General features: G+C 49.4%; 10 protein-coding genes across 10 annotated transcripts; 5 read left to right on the forward strand and 5 right to left on the reverse strand.

Moving 5' to 3' along the window:
- Positions 1-410: 410 nt before the first annotated feature.
- BDQ94DRAFT_170493 (uncharacterized protein) lies at positions 411-2,547 on the reverse strand (the record flags this gene model as incomplete). Its single annotated transcript, XM_026771500.1, has 3 exons — positions 411-1,094; positions 1,146-1,192; positions 1,899-2,547. 3 exons carry the CDS (start codon positions 2,545-2,547, stop codon positions 411-413), a joined length of 1,380 nt encoding a protein of 459 aa, XP_026626350.1.
- Positions 2,548-3,096: 549 nt separating this feature from the next.
- On the forward strand, positions 3,097-3,564 carry BDQ94DRAFT_143955 (uncharacterized protein). Its single transcript, XM_026766355.1, has one exon. The coding sequence runs from the start codon at positions 3,259-3,261 to the stop codon at positions 3,415-3,417; it is 159 nt and encodes a 52-aa protein (XP_026626351.1). The 5' UTR covers positions 3,097-3,258; the 3' UTR covers positions 3,418-3,564.
- Positions 3,565-3,592: 28 nt separating this feature from the next.
- Positions 3,593-4,018, forward strand: BDQ94DRAFT_170494 (uncharacterized protein; the record flags this gene model as incomplete). Its single annotated transcript, XM_026771501.1, has 3 exons — positions 3,593-3,633; positions 3,687-3,744; positions 3,806-4,018. 3 exons carry the CDS (start codon positions 3,593-3,595, stop codon positions 4,016-4,018), a joined length of 312 nt encoding a protein of 103 aa, XP_026626352.1.
- Positions 4,019-4,727: 709 nt separating this feature from the next.
- Positions 4,728-6,221, forward strand: BDQ94DRAFT_159571 (uncharacterized protein; the record flags this gene model as incomplete). Its single annotated transcript, XM_026769090.1, has 5 exons — positions 4,728-4,963; positions 5,188-5,293; positions 5,361-5,737; positions 5,811-5,906; positions 5,984-6,221. 5 exons carry the CDS (start codon positions 4,728-4,730, stop codon positions 6,219-6,221), a joined length of 1,053 nt encoding a protein of 350 aa, XP_026626353.1.
- Positions 6,222-7,242: 1,021 nt separating this feature from the next.
- BDQ94DRAFT_178839 (putative protein kinase) lies at positions 7,243-9,949 on the reverse strand. Its single transcript, XM_026773216.1, has 6 exons — positions 9,644-9,949; positions 8,580-8,826; positions 8,190-8,527; positions 7,811-8,130; positions 7,520-7,760; positions 7,243-7,467 (listed from the first exon to the last, which is right to left on the reverse strand). Exons 1-6 carry the CDS (start codon positions 9,933-9,935, stop codon positions 7,277-7,279), a joined length of 1,629 nt encoding a protein of 542 aa, XP_026626354.1. The 5' UTR covers positions 9,936-9,949; the 3' UTR covers positions 7,243-7,276.
- A 1,477-nt stretch (positions 9,950-11,426) lies between these two features.
- BDQ94DRAFT_178843 (FAD-binding oxidoreductase) lies at positions 11,427-13,238 on the forward strand (the record flags this gene model as incomplete). Its single annotated transcript, XM_026773217.1, has 6 exons — positions 11,427-11,650; positions 11,709-12,105; positions 12,158-12,248; positions 12,301-12,631; positions 12,682-12,887; positions 12,934-13,238. The coding sequence occupies 6 exons, from the start codon at positions 11,427-11,429 to the stop codon at positions 13,236-13,238; spliced, it is 1,554 nt and encodes a 517-aa protein (XP_026626355.1).
- A 307-nt stretch (positions 13,239-13,545) lies between these two features.
- Positions 13,546-14,280, reverse strand: BDQ94DRAFT_143957 (uncharacterized protein). Its single transcript, XM_026766356.1, has 2 exons — positions 13,878-14,280; positions 13,546-13,820 (listed from the first exon to the last, which is right to left on the reverse strand). Exon 1 carries the CDS (start codon positions 14,200-14,202, stop codon positions 13,885-13,887), a length of 318 nt encoding a protein of 105 aa, XP_026626356.1. The 5' UTR covers positions 14,203-14,280; the 3' UTR covers positions 13,546-13,820; positions 13,878-13,884.
- Positions 14,281-15,001: 721 nt separating this feature from the next.
- Positions 15,002-16,088, forward strand: BDQ94DRAFT_170500 (putative 26S proteasome-associated ubiquitin C-terminal hydrolase; the record flags this gene model as incomplete). The annotated part of the gene is made up of 3 exons (XM_026771502.1): positions 15,002-15,043; positions 15,106-15,200; positions 15,263-16,088. The coding sequence occupies 3 exons, from the start codon at positions 15,002-15,004 to the stop codon at positions 16,086-16,088; spliced, it is 963 nt and encodes a 320-aa protein (XP_026626357.1).
- A 98-nt stretch (positions 16,089-16,186) lies between these two features.
- On the reverse strand, positions 16,187-19,081 carry BDQ94DRAFT_34702 (putative choline kinase). Its single transcript, XM_026775547.1, has 4 exons — positions 17,762-19,081; positions 17,189-17,708; positions 16,999-17,142; positions 16,187-16,948 (listed from the first exon to the last, which is right to left on the reverse strand). Exons 1-4 carry the CDS (start codon positions 18,718-18,720, stop codon positions 16,286-16,288), a joined length of 2,286 nt encoding a protein of 761 aa, XP_026626358.1. The 5' UTR covers positions 18,721-19,081; the 3' UTR covers positions 16,187-16,285.
- On the reverse strand, positions 18,702-19,646 carry BDQ94DRAFT_143960 (uncharacterized protein). Its single transcript, XM_026766357.1, has one exon. It carries the CDS (start codon positions 19,609-19,611, stop codon positions 19,444-19,446), a length of 168 nt encoding a protein of 55 aa, XP_026626359.1. The 5' UTR covers positions 19,612-19,646; the 3' UTR covers positions 18,702-19,443.
- Between the last annotated feature and the right edge of the window lie 248 nt (positions 19,647-19,894).

The following is a 19,894-nucleotide window of genomic DNA, read 5'->3' on the forward strand; positions in this document are numbered from 1 at the left end:
TTGATGATGGGATGTAGCCATGGGCTGACAAGGTTACAGGGGACATCGTGCTCCCAGAATGCTCCACAGAAAGTTGACATCATTACTTCCGGGCTGCAGCTCAGAGTCATGTAGTAGGGCAAGTCTTCCTTCAATTTCACCCATTCAGTATCCATGGGTATGTCAATTGATATTGCACCACTCGCTCGGGGAAGAGGCAGTTTGGCAGATTGCTTATAATACTTATGCGTCGGGATTATCAGAGCCATCGTAAGAGCAATGAGGAATTGGCTTTGCAATCCATACAGACGTGCGAATTCAACAAGTGCCTCAAACGCGCTCCCTGAGGATAAGGGCATCAGGTCATGGTTTGATGAGGGGGCGCCCTTATATGTAATCGAGAATTGCGTTTTGCAGGTACGGGAAACCGATCACGGTGCCAGAAAATCCCCTTGGGGCGTTTGTTTCACTGTAGCTTTCCATCCATTCAGTGCGAGTAATGCGGACCACCAGCGAGCTACGTTCTCCTCCACTTCCCCAATATCGACGATGTGGACTTGTGAGACATTAGGTAAGCTTTCATTGCTGTACCCTGTCTGAAAACTGGTGTACTGCATAGAAGAATCCCCACCTCGCATCTCAACGAGCTGTGCAGATAGGACATAGCACCATCCAAGAGCGAGGATCCCCAGGTAATTGGGTCCGTTCGAATGTTCTTCGCTCGTGTCGCTGCTCAATGAACTGAATGCGCCCTCGGTGAAGCTGAAAGTCGTAGCAGCAGCAGTGCCGACTTGTATCAAGGTAGGGTGTGATGTCTGCTTCTTGAGTTTCCCGCAATCCTGGTCTCCAGACAGTGTCCAGATAGAAGAAGCTTCACAGCAAAGACTGAGTATAGGAGTCATTCCATATGGGCGAATGTGAAGCCGTTCAGACCGGGCTTGAAGTTTCGGGGTTCTATGTAGAGCGAAGCGAGGATTTGTGAACTCAGGAATCAAACCTGTGTCCCGCAGCTGAAAGGCCAAGTTCGCGATTTGATACCAGTATTGCCGAATTTTCTCGAGCGCATCTTGGATTTGTTGCTCTTCCAGTTGGAGAACATTGTTATCGCGAAGCATCTAGTACTAGGGTGTTAGCACGGTCGGTCTATCATATCACTCTTTACTGACCAAGGAAAGCTGCGGTGGCCGTATTGAACGGTCACCCTTTTCATTTACTGTATCCTGCATGAGTATGTCACGATGTCAGTATGATGGATGATGCGGAGGAAAGAGAAAGGGGCGAACAAAGGGAGACACGCGGTTCATATGCACGGATGCCACCGCCCTGGCATTATGGCTTACAATACTGCTTCATCCACGCAGAAGTCCATTATATCAAATATAACAAGACTATACCGCCATTATACTGCAGTGTTCCCATCAGAATGGTGCAAAAGCTGCATAAGAGCAGACACCGCAAATCGGAAAGTGCGCTAATCAGAGAGGGCAATCAGTTTCAGTAAAAGGGGACTTGGTGACTGCTGGGATCAACAAACTCAATATCCAATGCTGTGCAAACTGAAACATCTGCACTGTGCACTGCCACAGCTCGCTACTGACAGGCGAAATTCGCCCCGACACGGATATTATTATGCTTTTAAAGTATGGCAGACAGCTAGACTTCACGCGGAGCACCTACAGCCACGACATCTTCTGGGAATTTCTATATGCTCTCGTGGCAATGGGGACATAAAGAAGCCAAATTGTCCATCTATATACTAGTTCCAAAGCACTTTCCATTCGGAAACCCAGCAAGCATTCAAGCACAGCCCATACAGAAGGAAGTATCTCACTCCAAGGACCCCTCCCCCTCACACCTCTTCAAGGGGTACCCATCCCCCAAGCAAGTGGTGACCACCCCCTTAACCCACTCCAACTTACCCTCGCCATACGTATAACTCGTATCCTCATAGCTGTCTGCCTGGTAATACTCAAACGTGCCTCCATTTCCCGGCTCCCCATTGAACACATACCCACGGCTCCGATGCGTCAGAGGATTACTCACAATGGCGCCCCATTTGCCCTTCGGGATCGTCATCGTCACAGTGCCCGTGATCGTACTCGTCGTGGTGTGCTGGTAGCTGATACTTGTGGTGAGTGAAAGGAAGTCCTCGATGAGGGTGACGTCGGACGAGACGCCGGTGGTGACGCTGTTGGCGATCATTTGGCCGGATTGGATGGCGAGGGTGACGGGGGCTTCATTGGCGTGCGTGATGGTGGACATGGCGATGTCCCAGCCGAGGAAGGTTTGCGGATCGAGAGGGATTATGAGGTTCGTGGAGGAGCTGCGTTTGGCGGTGTTGTTGCTGTCGCGGTTGGAGGTGCTGGTGATGAAGGGTGGTGTTGAGTCGGTGGATGGGAGGAAGCTGAGGTTTGGAATTTGGGCCTTAAGGTCGGCTTTCTTAATGGTCTTGGTGGTGTTATTGCTTAGGAGGATTATTGCTTCGTCGGGACCACAGATGGTGGTGGATGCAGGTGCAGCGTAAGAAATAGTTGCAGAGAGCAGGGTGACGAGGAGTGGGAGCTTCATGGTGTGCGGTTGTTGGGTCGGGTTCTTCTTGTGCTGTAGAACTGAGCGGACTGATCGGGTTGGTCTTACATATTTTGTCGCGAAAGGCTTGAATTTATATATCCCCAGGCGTCTTAAGAGCACCTTCTATTACTCCTTCCAATCCTCAACAACAACTACTACTACTACTACTACTACTACTACTACATATCCCATCTTCGCCAAGAATTGTAACCATCGCCAAGATCACAACATACAACATCGATCAACGACATCCAAAACCGTTCCGCAGATCCCCCGGAATCCCCGAGGAACCCCCGAAGAAACAGAAGATCGACAGTCATAGTCGCACAAGACTAATTATGCAGACATAATCGACCGAATCGAGTAATCCATACGATCCGCTCCTGAATCGTAGCCCTAACCAAGACGACCGGTTGTCAATCTCAGCGACGGATCGAGCCGCTATCTATCCAGTCATGGCCCTAAGTGGGCCCACCCGTTTCACGCCCCAAAACCTTAATAGATGAGGTTGTCTCCCGTTGCTCCATTCGATCTTTTCAGGGGGTTGTGCCATGTGCGTTCCGCCCGTTGAGACAGGAAGAACTTGAGGATCGGCTACTTGGCGCAGGATGAGACATACAGGGCGATCTACGCTCGGCCGATGTTCAGGTGATCGATTTTGAGAGTTGATAGTATTATAGCTGCTCATGGAGCTTGAATTTGAGGTATATGTTGTCTGAGCATGTCTCTCTTGAGGTTATTGTGATCTTCGACGTCGGTCTTGGGTTGCTCGAAGGATTGTATGTCGGTGAGAACTATATTGTTGATTTGATGATGGTGATATCATGGCGGAGGATATTCGGAACTACTTTTCCTTGGACTTGGTAGTAGAGCCTGAATAGAGTGATAACTCGAAGACTGCTGGGAGACTTGAGTTGAGACATCATATATTGCGGGATTTCCTGAGCCGTAGTCAGTCAATTTCGATAAGAACATATTAAGGACTGTCTTGAACCACTCTTCGACAACATACACTACTCAGTCTTCACAATTCACAAGCACAATGAAGCAATTTGCAGTCCTCATCGCAGTCCTCGCTACTGGGTACACATTACCTCCCAATTTCCAGCTACCACTCAAGCACTAACATGTTGTAGTGCGCTAGCGGACCTCCATTACACAGGTCTCTGCTACGACTCCCCTGGTAAGGACGTGGTAAGTTAACTCCATGGTCACAATTCTCAAAGATACTTGTTAACCAGACAAAACTTGACAGAAAGTCTTCAACAAGGCAGCAACAGAAAAAGCCTGCGCGTCCTACAAGAACCGCAACACAGGCAGCAAACAATGGGACCAATGCCCGGATTGCACAGTGCTGAGTGACAAAGACCTTCTGTACTATTGCAAGTCCGAGGGTCAACACATAGGAGGAGACGAGCTGTCGTATTACTGTGGCCAGGCAGGTGCAGATGGAAGTTTGGCGTGGTGATGTTAGGAGACCATAGAGATCAGGCAGCTCTTCAACCTCCTGGGCATCAATTATCTATCAGATAGCATAACAACTAAGAAACCTAATCACCTGTATCCACTGTTCAGCTGTCATTCGTGCATAGTGGATTCCCAGTACTTTTGTTCATAAGTAATCGGAACCTGGCCGCGATCGCCCCTCATAGTACCAATAAAAGCTAAGACATCAGGCTAAATCATTCTCACCCACCTAATCAGATCCTTCGGCTTCTTGCTATTCTGCACACTGAAACCTCTAATCTAACCAGGTTTCCCATCCTTCGGCACCTATAGCGTGCAGTCTAGATTCGGCCGCCGAAGTTCTCCCATGCCCAGCACGAATAGATGAATTTCTCATCGGCCGGGTCAAGTTACGCATAGCCCTCCTGCAGATCAGTGCGGTACGCTCATGACTCGCACACTAAATCATTAGCCGGTGCTTCTCGTTGGGTACCTTCCCTATCATTTCTCAAGCTAGAGCAGGGGGCTGAATAACTAACCTATTTCCAGCTACCGGTTCTGAGGAATCTCGGTTGCGAACGGACGGAATCCTTCCGACCAGGAAAGTTCACATGTGTATCTATCCCCTGCTTATTTGAACTCTGCTTTATATGTCTGGGATCCATATGAGAGGGGACGAAAAAAACTTTGTTCCTGTTTTTGTTGTCGGATAATGTTTGTGTGCCGCTGCTATGAGCGCCACCAGCACCGCTGCCTTGACGGGGACTGGCACGGGCGTTATCCCTGCACCCGAAGGCGTGACGCCTGATTTAAAGGATCCTGAAAGGCATTATTATACTGCAAATCTAGTTGTGGTTATTGTGGGTGTTACAGTCAGTACATTATGTCTCCTGGTGAGAGTATATACGCGGGTGGTTATTGTGCGGAAGTGGCTGCTTGATGATGGTGAGTGCAGCCGATCTATCTTGTATTATTGATGCAAATATACTATCCTCGAATACTTGCAGTCGCATGCATTGCTAACACAAGTCCTCATATGTAGCCGTCATCATTCTATCATGGGTCAGTAACTCACCCTCTCAACAGCACCAACAAAAAAACTGATCGTGATACATCCCTAGATTTTCGCAGCAATAACCCAAGCCCTACTCCTATGTACGCACCACCTACCTCCATCTCAACCTAATCCAGCTCAATCCTAACGCAATCACCCAAATCCACAGACGGCTACACCCACGCCGGCTTAGGTGTTCATGAATGGGACCTCACCAGAGCCGTGTACAACCAAACCCTCCGAGTACACTCCCCATTCCCATCCCGACCTCTACCACAACACCATCTAACAACAATTTCAAAACAAATAGGTCCTCCTCCTCGGCTCATTAATGTACATCCCCGCCCTCGGCCTTTCCAAAATATCTCTCATCATCCTCTATTACCGCCTCTCCGACATGCAACGCAAATGGCGCATAACCCTATGGGGCATGACCGCCTTCGTCGTCGCCTACATGATCATCCTCGAATGTCTCTTTCTGTTCACCTGCGATCCGGTATATAAAGCCTGGCACCCTGGTGCAGAGGGACACTGTTGGAGTCGAGCCCCGATATTTATGGCGGGCGTGGTGGCAAGTATGTTTATTGACTTGGTGTTGCTGGTCATGCCGCTGCCTATTGTTGTGAGGTTGCAAATGGCGTCCAGGAAGAGGATTGGGTTGGTCTGTATGTTTGGGTTGGGAGGGCTGTATGTGTTTCATTCTTCACCTTCGGGGTGTATGTTTTATGGGTTATGGCTAACAGTTGGCGGCGGTGTTTAGGTCACTCGTTACGAGTACAATGCGGCTGGCGGCGACGGTGCCGATGTTGACGCAGGAAGACCAGACGTATTTGCTGGGTGGGGTGGCACTTTGGATGTATGTGATCGTTTATCCTCCTTCTTTTATTCTTACACCTGATTGATTGTTGCTGACTCGGTTTGCTGCTTTGGTAGTAATGTCGAGGCGAGCCTGGTCATCATCACAGCCTGCGTACCCTCGTTCCGACAGGTCTTGAGGTTCCATTCTTTTGGATCATGGAATGATAGTGGTGGAAGAATTGATCGAATGTCTAGCACTTGCAATCTGCGCAGTGTGCAGCGGAGGCAGGAAGGGTTCACGAATATAAGCAATGATCTCGAGATGGACCAGAGTGGCTCGGCTGGACATGACTCAGTCGGGACACGAATATAAGAAGAACTATACAGGTGCATTGGGTGGACTCTTGTGGGTTTGGAGTGTAGGATTAGATTTCTGTTTTTTCTTGTTCATATATAAAAGCACTACTAACAAGCACATAATTTTGTCTCAATCCCTAACCAGCATGTCGCTGAAAGCCTACATGAGTTGTCAAGACGGAGGGTCAAAAATATATGGATTTGATCTATCTGATCTCAAGAGAGTGGTTGGTTGTTGGAAGAGGTGGTGGTCAGAGACCACGCAGGAAGAAAAGGCGAAGGATCAGCTGACAGCTGCCTGGCTGCAGTGAATGTCTCAACATGAGTTACAACAACGCTACGAGCTTTTTGTATACGCCTAGCATATGGGCTGTTGTTCGGTTGTGAGTCAGTTAACCGCCCTCTCCATCACATATGAGACTATATGCCTAACTCTGGCTTATGCTCTGTGTTGGGACACATATCTCCATCGCCTAGCTAGCCAAGCGCGGTTTATCGTTTTTGGTCTAGCGGTTAGTGCTTCGACACTCTGTGTTTACAGAGTCAGAGTGCATGTGCAGTCTCCTTGTAGCTGGGTCCTGCCAGCTGCGAACTCGGAAATCATATCCTTCTCCGTCACGAGTGCATCCAATGTGTATGAAGTTTAGTGTAGATACCTGGGTACTAATGAAAGAAGGGCAATTCAACCTTCTGTCTGTAATGCAGATCGTAAAATGGTATAAGTTCAGTTGTGTTTCCACCTACTCTAATAATGATAGACTGTTCTCGACGATAGGAAGGAAAAGAATAAGAAAAGTAGAAAATTAAGAAGTACTTGCCATAGTGACAATCTACCAAGCAAGGAGGGCTACGTAGAACAACTAACGAAATAGCACCCACGGTGACATGGCGCATGCAGTTATGGAATCTGTCCAAGATATAGTTGTATTATTTGACTAAAAAACCGGGCCAATTGTAGATGCCATTTGCAACGACAACTGTCTTAACGCTCAGACCGGCTAACTGATGCCACCGCCAAACTAACTTGGACAGAATTGCTTGCCACTGTCCACCAACAAGCACTCACAGAAATTAAGTATGCGATTGCTTGGGTTGAAGGAAAGGATGTTCCGCCAGTTCGCCTGCCGTTTCCCTCTTATTTGGGTGCCAAATAAGCATTTTACTGACGAGGTCCAAGAAATTTTCTCTCTCCTCTACCTCGAGAAAGGAAACTGCGTCGCCTAATGTTCGGTTGGGAATCAAGTCCTCGTGAAGAAAGCGACCTGAAAGGAATTAGTGATCTGAAAGTCCTCGGGGTAGAGAGTCACATAGTACCGTTAGTGTCAAAAAATGGCCCATCGAAGTACTCCTCCGCGGTCTCACATAGTCTGTCGTCTTCTCGTCTAACAGGTTCCGGCCACGGGTATTCTCGCATGTATTGATACCGTTGCATGATCTCTGGAGGGGGTGGACCGAGTAAGGCCACCATCTCAGCCATGTGTAGTTTAGCAACGTAGCGACCTTGTTTATTATGGATATGCTGGAATAGCTCTTTGCCTTCAGTCAAATCCCATAGCTTGTCCCAAGTTAGTCTATGCAACAACTTTGGAGAACAAAGGAACGTACTAGAACACCAAGGTTCCAGATATCTGCAGGCATTTGCCATCCGATACCCAATATCACCTCTGGTGCCCGATAGTGGTCTGGCTGAATAGGCCAGACGCCCCAGTCGTCGTCTTCCTCAAGTTTAGTTGCGAGGCCAAAGTCAACCAGCTGCGGAATACTCCTCAGGCTTTTGAGTGGCCCGAAGTCGTTACGGGACTGATATACTGGCCGTCCTGTCGAATCTATCTTGAAAGCCATTGGCTTCTCAACTTGCGTTTCCATAAACTCGGCAAGCACTGTTGGATCCTCGAATGAGAGCATGATGTTGTCAAGCTTTAGGTCTAGGCAGTTGCCAGTGTTCATCGCCATAAGCTGAAACTAAGAGTGAAGATGGATTTACCTGTATGAACGGTCCTGCAACTCTTATGAAGATAATCAAGACCCGTAAGAAGCGCACGAATATATGTCTTGACAAGAGGCAGTGGCAACTTTTTGTGATCAAAGCGCTGCTGGTACATCGATAATGACTCCCTCATCGGTGGATACACAAGACACGAATGAGTACCTTCTGCGCCCTCAACTTCAAAAGAGTCTAATAAGGTCCGCATAAGCAAACGACCCCGATGTGATGGATCTGCCGTGGAGATGTGGTCCTCAACCTCACGCTCATTAGCAGCGAGGCTTGCATTATTATTTGCTATCTTCAGTGTCACTATGCTCTCTGGCTCATCGATATGTCTGTAGGCTTGTTAGAGACGGAAACAGAGTCTGGAAGGGGATCATCGATTACTCTTCCAAATCACGCGCCAGCCATATTGTTGAAGATACGCCCCAGCCCACCTTTACCAAGGCTTGGTAGCGATTGGCAAGGACCTCTCCAGGCCTTGCTGGGTAGAAGTGCTTGGCATTGTATACTGGCGCGATCTCTTCATCGACGAGTATGCTGGGCGGTAGACGTGGCCCAGGTGAAGGCAATGGAAGTGGCTTCTTGCGGAGAATGGCGGGCAAACGCGAAACTGACGATCTTATAGTATTCACTCCAGATTTATCCGCAGAAATTCACAGGCAAATGTCATATGAATGGCTGTCAGACAAGAAAATCATCAAGGGGTCCAAGCACGGACGGTGCTGGACGGTGCACGTGATCACGTGGCGCGTCAGTTGGCTTCTCAGGAGGATTTTGGATCTACAAGCTATATAGAGCCATTCAGGCCGTGGTTACAGAGCATATGCATAAAGCAGTCTCCAATCAATTCTGTAGGTTCAACTCAGTCACCCACATACCTACCTATACACAGACTATGGCCACCAATTGGCCTGTGCTCTCTTTTCACTGCACTCTACTAATTCGACTAGCATTATCAGCCAGGTTCTAGCTAACATTCGTCAACAGAATATATTAGACTGAAGAGGCACTAAGGCCAAACTAGATAGTGCCACGAAAACTGGCGGTCGGCGTCGGCACCGGTGTTGGTCGACGGCTCACTGAAACCGCACGGCACGGAACCCGGATGTTCATTGAAGCTCTTGCTTGCTCCCTGTTTAGGTTAACCCCTCGAATAGTTAGCTGGCCAAGTGACAACTAGTTAGATAAAGCAGGTCTAAACTGACTTAGCGGGAGTGATAGTTAAAACGCGCCGTTTGCTGCAGCGTGCGCCGTCTGACGGCCGGTCAATTTAGCGTCTGCGCCGGTGGCATTAGTGGAGCTGTGCTTATCTGACAGCAGCCCCTCCCCCTTAGCAGCAACGGTTCGTATGCATGTCAGTAGCTGCATGGCAAGCCAAGAGGTTGCAATTGAGATTGATTATAGTACAGAGTCACATATCTTTATCCTGAGCGAAGATAGAGTCTAACGGCTAAGCTTCCCATTAGAGAATGCATTGGTGGTGGTGCATAATTCACCCTGGCCGTAGATCGGGGCGATGTGCTCCTGGCTGCTGTCTAAGATCTCAAAAGCCCTGTTGATCTCCGTTTGCTTGCTGATTCCCCCGCCCCAGCCTTTATAGCTCCCTAGTTCGACGTTGGTGGAGCGGCTGCCCGTGAAAGAGGAGGTTCGTCGCGACTTGAAAGGCGATCGAAGCTGAAAGAGTTTGCGCAGGGATGAGAGGGAGCCGGATATGAGACCAAGATTAAACTCGAGTTCCATCCAGATGAGTGAAGTGGCAGCCGTGTCTTTTATTGGTGAATATCTGTAAGCGAGCTGGATAGCCTCGTCGAACTACTGAACGCAGTATACTCACAGGTGTAGTCTGTTTCGTCCCTGGCATAGGCCAAGGTGCTGAAGCGAACCAGTGCCGCGATGCATGCTGTGAAACCTGAGCAGACATAGCAGTCAGTTACTGTTTGTTCTAGGTGAGGCTTCTAGCATACCAAGGCAAAATAATCCAAGTACCAAGACCCTTCGTCCACGTGGCATTTGAAGCTGCCAGACGCGACGGAGTGGAAGTGCGAGGATGGCCAGATCCATCACAAACATAATGACACCTTGCGCCATGAGGATGGCAAAGGAAGTGTTGACACTGTAACATTTCGCATCTGGGATGGTTTTGTCGAATCCAGCGCGAACGGGTCGACACTGGAATGCCAAAGCCAAGGTTCCTGCGAGCGTGAAGACTGCTAGAAATCCCAAAATGGACTTGCCAGCAATGCTTATACTGCGGGTGGGGAAAAGCCGCATTATAAACACAGTGAGGCTTATTTTGACCGATGCAGCAACAAGCAAGTAGCTGCAGAGCGCCGCATAGTAGATCTAAGTATATCCTGTCACCTCAACCGCTGTCCAATCTAGAGTATGTGTTAGCTTTTAGCGTACCTTCCACCAAACGAGCAGGTCTGCATCTGGAACATCCTTGGTCTTTTTTCCGAGGCCATAGTAGGTGATCGTAAATGCAAGCGTCGAGAAACCATTCACCATGACCTGTTGTGGCTCAGTAATCCGTCGCCCACTGCTCGAGCATTTGGGAAGACTAACAAGAGCGATCATTACCATCCAGTCATCCAGTCCCCATGAGTTCAAAACAAATTTCCGTAAGTAGAGCTATGATTCAGATTATTATATGAGTTGTGCTTCGTCAACCCTATCAAGGGTCAGGTACACACCCGGAGACCGCAAACAAGGGTAGTTGGAATAGCAAGAACGAGGACTATGATGCGAACAGTAATAGTCATCGAAGGTAGACTATCATCTCGTGGTATGACCGTCCAGTTCATGGTGTAATTAATCTATTGTCCTACCCCCGTCAGTGACTGGGTGGCATGTTGAGAATGTTGAGTCCAGAGGGGGGAGCATGTCGAGGATAATGTCACCCGCCTCGGCATTTAGCCGAATTTGAGTTGTGATTTTCTGATAAAGAAGGAATCGGATCCCTGTACTATAGCAAAGAAAGTAAAAAACAAAAAAAGTTGGCGCAGGATAGCGTGGTGACTACCAGACTAGAGCTGTTTTGGCCCCGCAAAGCCTGGGCGTTCGTTCCGTGTGCCGGCCCCTTGCCCGTTGCCAATGAATCCTATATAATGAATGTAGTGGATACCATTCGTAGTACCTCCTTTTCGTGAGCATCCTCATTTCTTTTTCTTTATTGACCGGGGTATCAGGCTTGCAACCCTGTCATTCAGCCTCACACACTAACAAACCACAATGAGCTGTGCAACAGACATCGCAGCGATCGTTCAGGGACAGAACGTCGACGCTCTCGCCACCGCAAAAATCGAGGACCTACTGTCCAAGTATGCAGCACTTCCGGAGGATGAGAGGAACAATCAACGGACATCCTACCTTGCCCAAGTTTTCCCTCTTGTTTTCGGTGAAAATGCCATCTTCCAGGCATCCGATGAGTATGATTCTCAACGCCAAGTGCCCTGGTATGACAATTGCACACCCTCGAAGCACATTTGCAATCAAACTAATTCTGTTACACAGGTCAATAAATTGCTGGCTCCAGCCATTAGTTGTGGTCACAGCAACGTCAGCACAAGAAGTCGCAACTGCCCTTGCTCTCTGTCGTTTCTTCGACGTTTGCTTCTCTGTTCGCGGCGGCGGCCACCTACAGAACCCCGGGTTCACCAGTAATAATGGCGGAGTGGTCATCTCCTTGAGCAAATTCAATCATGTCAAGCTGTCTGACGACAAGTCTACTGCTGATGTAGGTCTCGGGCTGAGATGGCTTGACGTCTATAAGGCTCTCGACCCTCATGGGCTGGCAGTGGCAGGAGGTCGGATTTCAACAGTTGGCGTTCCCGGTCTTCTCCTGGGAGGAGGGATTTCCTTTCAGAACAGTCAATATGGAGTGGGCGCAATGGGCGTGTCTAGTTATGAGGTAAACTTGCACATACTGCGCGGCTTTCAGCTGTTCTCTAACCTGGGCGCAGGTTGTCCTCGCAGACTCAAGCATTGTCAATGCCAATGCTCAGGAGAATGCAGACTTATTTTGGGCTCTCAAGGGAGGCGGTCCTAACTTCGGTAAGCCTTTTTCTTAGGATTATAATGGTTTCATTACTGACGAAAGCTCAAGGCATCGTAACCAAGATGGATCTAGTGACGGTGCCCACCGAGTCTTGGGCCGAAGCTCGTGTATACCCCCCAACAGCCTACCCCGAGCTCGCCAAGAGCCTCATAAAGTACCAAGAAGCAATTGAAGTCGACAACAAGGCATCCCTCGTCTGGCATGCTACCAGCCAAGCAATCCTTCTCGTATTCTTCTACTGTGCCCCTATCGAGAAGCCTGCTGCATTCCAGTCATTTTACGATATTCCCTTCTTGATGAACTTTGTGCCTCCGGGCACTCGCTCAATTTATGAGCTCGTCCAGGCGGTTGCCTCAGTCATTTCACCCGAAGTTTTGCAGTAGGTTATACCGAAACCTACAGTTTGTTGGATGCTAACAGATCCTTTAGTCATGAGTTCCGAACCATGTCCAGTCGGCCCTGCTTAGAGCTGTACGAAGCAACCGAGAAAGTCCGCCGAGAGCAACAGGAGGCTTTGAGCGATGTTGAAGGGCTTGTCTTGACCAACGTCTTCCAACCCATGTCCTCTTTAGCTATGAAGCAGAGTCAGAAAAATGGTGGTACGCCCCTTGGATTAGAAGCAGTGGGCCAGCAGTGTATGTTTCCCTTCCCATAGATTATTTTGTAAAACTAACAAGATAGGGTTTCTGTCAATGGCCGATTGGAAAAATGCCGAAGACGAAGATCGCGTCCGCGAAGCAGTCCGCAAGATTGTGGATGTTGCTGAAACGACAGCAAAGCAGGCAGGCGCGTATCTTCCGTACCGGTATTCCAACTATGCATCTCGCGATCAAGACCCACTATCCAGCTATGGTGCTGAGAATGTAGCAAGGCTCAAGAGCATTGCTGCGAAGTATGACCCTGATGAGGTTTTCCAGAAGCTGCAGAATGGTGGATGGCTGCTTTCGAAAGTAGGATCTCACACAAGGTCTGTCAAGTTGACATAAACAGTATGAACTGTGGATAAACTGGCATGAATGTATAATTGTTATATGAATGATGGCACGTTGAGATTTTGTTGATGAATCTTCTTGTTTATCAGGAGTTGTTCATTGAATCGTAGATTTTAACGGAGACATGCATTAGGCAACCGCGATCATGTAATCATTCCTTTCGATGAGCTTTGCCTGGTGAGTAAAGCTCACTAGTCTGGGTGGATCACAGTGTAAATCAAATTTAGTATAATGCAGAATGTCTGAAGTCGTTTCTACAACCATAGCGTGCTAAGCAGAGACATTCTCGTAAGGATAATCTGACGGATATCCACATAATAGGCTAATGCCTTGAGATTATTGACAATTGGGCCGATTGGCCTAGCAACTACTCTAATTTTGTCGAACTCGAGTATAACAGAAACCCCTGTCTCATGACTTTCTATGTGAGAAAGCCAATTGCATGTGTCTAGTACAGGGCGCATGGTAAGACAGGTAGAAACAACTGAAATGAAACCAATGTCCGCATATAAACCTAGTAATAGCATGCACGTCGTAACCGGACGATTCTCATTTTATTTTCTCAACATTGGGTGCCTGAGGAGCGATGCTTAGCCAGATAGAAACCACCAGTTAAACCCATCATACACTCACCATCACCTCAGCTTGCCTGCGGGTAAACCTGGAAAGACTTGAATCCCTGACCCTGAGTCCAGCATCCCGAGCCCCCGTAAGTGTGAAAGTAATCACAGGCACCACCGCTCGCTCCATCGAAAACCCAATCATCGGGAATCTCAGCCCTGATAGACTGAATGGTTGGGTTGTATGTTTCAAGCGAGTAACACCCGTAACTCTGGTTTCCGGCGTATGACCATTTGTATTCGGTGCACTCGGTGTCGGTGTAGAGGGTCACGTTCCAGTGCACTGCGAGGGAAGTACCAGCCAAAGCTGCGATAGGGAGGATGGAGAGAAGCTGCATGGTGGTGGTTTTCTTTTGTTTGGAGATCTAGAGGGTGTGCAATTGAAGATGAGTAGAAGTGGACTTGTAAAATTTCCGTTAATTGCTTGTGAGCCTGTGGGGTAATTCTGGGAGCATTTCTGCAGATTATATATTGTCATTGACACCTCCGTGGCGACTATAGTTGAAGGGAGGCTTAGTAGATGATCGGCATTTAGGCCCGTAAGGCGTCCAGTTCGTTAGCCAACGGGGTAAGTGCAAGATAGACATGTTCCAGATGTCTGACGCCTAAGCTGAAAACAAGTGCATTATACACCCATCAGGGTCAATGATAGACGGAGATATACGAAGTCCTGCTGCGCTGTTCATGTGTCGATTGGTGGATGTGGATAAGCGTGGGTAGATCACTCCGCAATGTCGACAAGGCTGGGTAGACCCTTGGGGGTCTAACCCAGAAGATCCTTTGGTCTGTATGAACAGCCCATCTTGTACTTCAGCTGCCAAGGGCGATGTAGACAAGTCATCATGGGATCGACAATGCACCTCTACTAAATATAGTGGCTTTTGCAAGTAAATGACACCTGACTATTCAGGCTACAACATAAAAGGCTATATCTAAATTTGGCCGAGGATGTTTGCACGTGTGTACTGTTTGCATCATCACCAAACAGCAGCTCCAAGGTATCCACCATCACATCACATCACATCCTGCCCACCAGTACAACATAAACATCATACCCCATCACTGTATTCTCCCCTGCTGCGCTATATACTATATATAACCCCCTTGCGCAGCGCATTTCACACCATACCAGACACCATGGCCGACGGCGGAGGCTGGAGCACAATCGAGTCCGACGAGGTACGCAATCTGCACATCAAAGCATACATATAGAGCCACAAACCTAACAAGCAAACCTTTAGGGCGTCTTCACCTCCCTTATCGAGAACCTCGGCGTCAAGGACGTTCAATTCGAAGAACTTATTTCCCTAGATGCAGACACAATCCGCTCTTTAAGGTATACTCCTGCCACCTTTTACCAACATCATCCACACCCACTAACACCTTCTCACCATGCAGCCCCGTCTACGGCGTAATCTTCCTCTTCAAATGGATTCGCGAAACGCAACAACCAACCTCCACATCCTCAGCCACCTCACCCCCCTCCGGCACCTACGACACTGACCCCTCCCCGAACCTCTTCTTCGCGAACCAAACGATCCAAAACGCCTGCGGCACGCAAGCCATCCTCTCCGTGATCCTCAACAACGACTCGTCCTCCTCCTCTACGAACCCGTTCCCCATCAACATCGGCCCCGAACTCCACTCCTTCAAGGACTTCACAGCGGGGTTCCCGCCCGACCTGCGCGGCGAAGCGCTCTCCAACTCAGAGCTGATCCGGAGCGCGCACAACGCGTTCGCGCGCGCCTCGCCGTTCGTTGACGAGACAGTGCGGAATAACCAGGATGAGGAGGGGGATGTATACCATTTCATTGCGTACACGCCTGTTGATGGGAAGTTGTATGAGTTGGATGGGTTGCAGCCTCATCCGATTTCGCATGGGGGGTGTACCGCGGAGGAGTTCCCGGAGAAGGTGATTGAGGTGTTGAGGCAGAGGATTGCGAGGTATCCGGAGGGGGAGACGAGGTTTAATCTTATGGCTGTGGTGAGGGATTTGAGGGTCACGGCGAAGGAGATTGGGGATGTGGAGGCGTTGGAGAGGGAGGAGAGGAAGAGGAGGGCGTGGGCTTGGGAAAATACATTGAGACGGTCGAATTTCGTTGGGTTTATTGGGGAGGTGTTGAAGGGGGTAGTGGGGATGAAGGATGCGCAGGGGGAGGGGAAGTATGAGGAGTGGGTGGAGAAGGCGAAAGGGGAGACGCAGAGGAAGTTGATGAGGAGGTAGGTAGACCATGCCTACTATCTATCTTATGAAGCCTGTCTATTCTGCCAGGGGTGTTAGAATTCTACCTAGTAAGATCCGTTGAGATTCATAACTATGACATATCTATGTACAGTGGCAAGGCCGATGTCTGTTGAAGAATCGCTTCGTCATTCATGTCATCCGACTCATAATCGTAAAAGGCAAGATATTAGTTAGGTTTAATAGTCGATCATGCGAGATTTGATCACTTGTACCAGAGATTCGGGCAGCTCATCCTCTCGGATGATCTTCAGCGCCAGCAAATCAGACCAGAAGAACATCGCGCGGTCCTGCGCATAGCCCAGGTAGTCGAACTCTTCGGCTTCGTCCACATCGGCATCCACTGGCGGGGTTCCGGTGGAGTGGTTCACTTCAGCTGTTACGTCTGAATGCACCCCGTCGCCATTAGTACCATGGTGGCCGTTTTGAGCTTTAGCTGCGGCTTCATCTGCGGCGATACCCTCCTCCATACCAGGCACCTTGGCCTGCACGATTCCCCAAGCTACCCACTGCGCGGAGTTGAGTACTCGCCACAATCTGGTTTGTCGCGCGTAATACTGGATCTTAGCGCTGGTGCTGTCCTCGTGCGCTTTCTCGATATCGAACCGAGCAGACACGTCGACATCCGGGCCGTCATCCAGGCTCAAAGGAGCTAGTGAAGAAGTGTTGGTAGAGAGGCCTCGCATCAGAGGGGTGATGGAAGGAGATGCCTGTTCGCGCAATCCGGGTCGATGGCTCAGATACGCTTCAATGAACTGATGCTGCTGCTCTGGATTCGGATAGCGGCTGGTGTCGCATGCCCACGGCCGCTCTGGATCATGATAGTTATAGCACCATTCAGTCTGTTGAGGTCAGTAAGAGACTTCCAATCACTATCGAACACTTGACTTACGAAATGGTTGGCAAACTCAATTCCTGGAGTGTTAGCCGACGCATACTCGAAGTCAATAACGACTAGCTGCTTATGCACGTTCTCAGGCCGAAGCAACGGTGATTCGTGGCTGGGCTCCATCCGAAGCAGATTGCCATATTGAGTCTAAATCATTAGCGCAGTTCCTGGAGAATGGGACAAAAGCACTTACATCATTGTGCGCAAACACCAACTGTCGCTTTATTCCGTCCATGCCTCCACAGCTGGACAAAAGCCACTTACGATATCCTTCAACTACCTTTCTGAAGGAGGGCCAGGGAACACCGCAGACAAAGCCTCGCCGGCGCCAAGCCTCGGATGCTGCTTTGCTCTTGTTGTGCTCGGATCGAATTTCCTTGTCCAGCCAATTGATTACTTGCTCGCAGCGGTCTACCCACTTATCCCAGTTCTTGAACACCATGGGTCCTCCTTCCCTCTCGTCTACAAGAAGATCGATTCCATCGTGCAGCTCCCTCATCCGCTTCGCAATTTGCTTCATGGTCGGGGGATCGCGGAGCTCCTTAGGCGTAAGTGGGCGAGCTTCGAAGTACTCTTCAAATCTTCCGTTGTTGAATGTACCCAGCACCTTCGGACCAATGTTCTTTCGGCCTAGACGGCGGAGGATTTGGAGCTCGTTATCTCGGTCAATCAAATGATCTACTTGTGGCCCATAGATACGGAGCAATAGCTTCCTACAGAGAGTTAGCTTCTAGGTTATATGTGTGATTTGGGTAAGGACACTTACGGTGGGGGTTTTCTGGGTACCAATGAATATGATCCATCTTCCGCCTTAGGCACAGGAATATTCTGTGGCGGTGTGACTACATATACGGCATTGGTCAAGGCACCACTAAGTCGAACAACTCCTATATCGGTTGCAAGTTCCATGGGAAGTTTCCGCCATCCTTTTAGCTGCATGGTGTGAGCGAGCCGAAGGATTTCACTCTTGAAAAGCGTCCAGGCTTCTTTATCCTTTGCGCGTCTCGCATTGACACTGTTCTCGTTGTCGTCATCTTCTGTACCACCACCGCTATACGCGAGAGTTTTGGAATTATCCAGCACCGCATCAACGCTCGGGGCGGCTGCCTCGTGGTCTGAAAAGTCAGATTCAGATGCAGAACCCCTACGCAACCCCTTGGAGTACTGACGCCGACGACCGGATCGTCGGGTGAGGTGTACAGAGTCGGTTCCCTGCCGTGAAGTGGCGTACTGAATGAGAATCTTTTCTAGCTTGTCGAGTGCCAATGTAGTGTCAGCACCAGATGATAATGGTCTTTCCACAAGGACGCTAGCACTGTCATCGTCGTCATCGTCACCATCACTGGCAACACCATCCAGCGTTGCTAAACTTGTCGCCTTGTGAGACCTCCGTTTGGATTTTTCGCGCTGAAGCCATTCGTAGACTTGTGCGAAAAGGCTATTCTGCGGATCTTCCTCGCCATTTTTCGAAATGCCATCCCTTTCATGACGATGCGCGGGTTCAGTAATGACGCTGGATGTCTGACTACTTAAAGAAGCCGGCTGGTGCGTAGGTAGTCTGGCTGCCGGTTTCTTGGGTGCGGAGACACGATGCCTGAATGCAGTTCCTTCTGACGCAATTGCGGAAGTTTCGTGCCCATTTGTGTGGTGATGTCTCTGGGGGGAGACGTTCAAACCAGTCCCCAGAATAGGTTGTGGTCCTTTAGATGATCGGTCAGAATCCATCAACACTTAGGGGGTAATCCGGACAGGGAAGGATAAAGAACCGCAAAAAGGGAGGGGGTTTGACGGTTGATCGAATACCAGCAGTCGCAGTGGGCTATGAGATCATTTGGCCCGGAAGCAGAGCCTCGGAAAACCTACGACTACGGGGTTGTTGGAGCCCAAGGAAAGGGGGAATGGGTTGACGGGAAGTTAACCAAGAAAGGAACCTACCATCAAATTCAAGACCAGAAAGACCGGTCTGGTCGGTGACTGAGGGCATGTCCAAACAATGGCGAACAGTACGTCGAAATGGAAAATAGAGTGACCAGGTAACCCATCCAAGGCTGTAAGTGCGGGAAGCAGATCACTTTGCGACTGGACGTGGCGTAATCGGCACCTGGAAAATGGCGGAGAATTTGGAGCTGGGGATCCTCCGGACTATATGCCAGGCCCGTGCGGGTACACTGGGTAAAGAACGGATCACAGGAATTGGAACACTCAGGGACGGCCCAAGGTGGTCTTTGAGAGGATGACTGGAATAGTGGATGGACTGATGGAGTTGACACTGCGAACGGAACTGGAGGGGATAATATGAATTTGGGGCACACAGGGGAGGAAAAAATGCGACCAAGTGGGGACAGCGATAAGTAGCGGTCCAGCAAAGAGAAAATACGGTCGGAATCCGATCCCGCTTGTCACTTTCTTTTAAGAAGCAAAGATTGAAAATTCGCAATGGATGGGACGTCAAAGCCGAGCAATTTCAGAGAAACTTGAATGGACAGCAAACGTGGTGACGGTCAAAGCGGACGACGATTGACGACAGATGGCTGAGTGGCGAAGGACGGTGTGGCTTGTTTGAAAAAAAGAACGATCGTGGAGGTTGAGCCGCGAAGGTGGAAATTGATGGAGCATCGAGGAACGGGAATCAACGTGTGTCTCAGGTGACTTGGCAGTTTCCACCCGTCAAATCCACAATCCAGGGTCTGCTGCTATGATTTAATCGTTTAACAAAAAGGTACCATGTTGCCTCAGTGTTGCTCGGCCAGAAACGCCACAGACGCAGGCTGCTAAAGGGACACCTCGTATGTGGACAGTGAATATGGTAGCTTAGTCCAGTGGCACACGACACACTGCTGTTTGCCCACCTCCTGGCCTTACTCGACTAGGACCAATCCCGAGGCATTATTTGGACCAA

Source organism: Aspergillus welwitschiae, assembly GCF_003344945.1.
Source record: "Aspergillus welwitschiae strain CBS 139.54b unplaced genomic scaffold BDQ94scaffold_16, whole genome shotgun sequence".
In the NCBI taxonomy this organism is placed as follows: Eukaryota; Fungi; Ascomycota; class Eurotiomycetes; order Eurotiales; family Aspergillaceae; genus Aspergillus; species Aspergillus welwitschiae.

Excerpts from the sequence above, each read along its gene's own strand:
- BDQ94DRAFT_143960 (XM_026766357.1), bottom strand. The coding sequence starts at position 19,611 with ATGCTCCATCAATTTCCACCTTCGCGGCTCAACCTCCACGATCGTTCT.
- BDQ94DRAFT_143957 (XM_026766356.1), bottom strand. The coding sequence starts at position 14,202 with ATGCAGCTTCTCTCCATCCTCCCTATCGCAGCTTTGGCTGGTACTTCC.
- BDQ94DRAFT_178839 (XM_026773216.1), bottom strand. The coding sequence starts at position 9,935 with ATGGAACTCGAGTTTAATCTTGGTCTCATATCCGGCTCCCTCTCATCC. Across the intron at positions 8,131-8,189 it reads TTGCAGGACCGTTCATACAG|ACCTAAAGCTTGACAACATC; the intron begins GTAAATCCATCT and ends GCAACTGCCTAG. Across the intron at positions 7,468-7,519 it reads GCCATTTTTTGACACTAACG|GTCGCTTTCTTCACGAGGAC; the intron begins GTACTATGTGAC and ends AATTCCTTTCAG.
- BDQ94DRAFT_143955 (XM_026766355.1), top strand. The coding sequence starts at position 3,259 with ATGTTGTCTGAGCATGTCTCTCTTGAGGTTATTGTGATCTTCGACGTC.
- BDQ94DRAFT_34702 (XM_026775547.1), bottom strand. The coding sequence starts at position 18,720 with ATGGATTCTGACCGATCATCTAAAGGACCACAACCTATTCTGGGGACT. Across the intron at positions 17,709-17,761 it reads GTACCCAGAAAACCCCCACC|GAAGCTATTGCTCCGTATCT; the intron begins GTAAGTGTCCTT and ends AACTCTCTGTAG. Across the intron at positions 17,143-17,188 it reads TGGTGTTTGCGCACAATGAT|ACTCAATATGGCAATCTGCT; the intron begins GTAAGTGCTTTT and ends CTAATGATTTAG.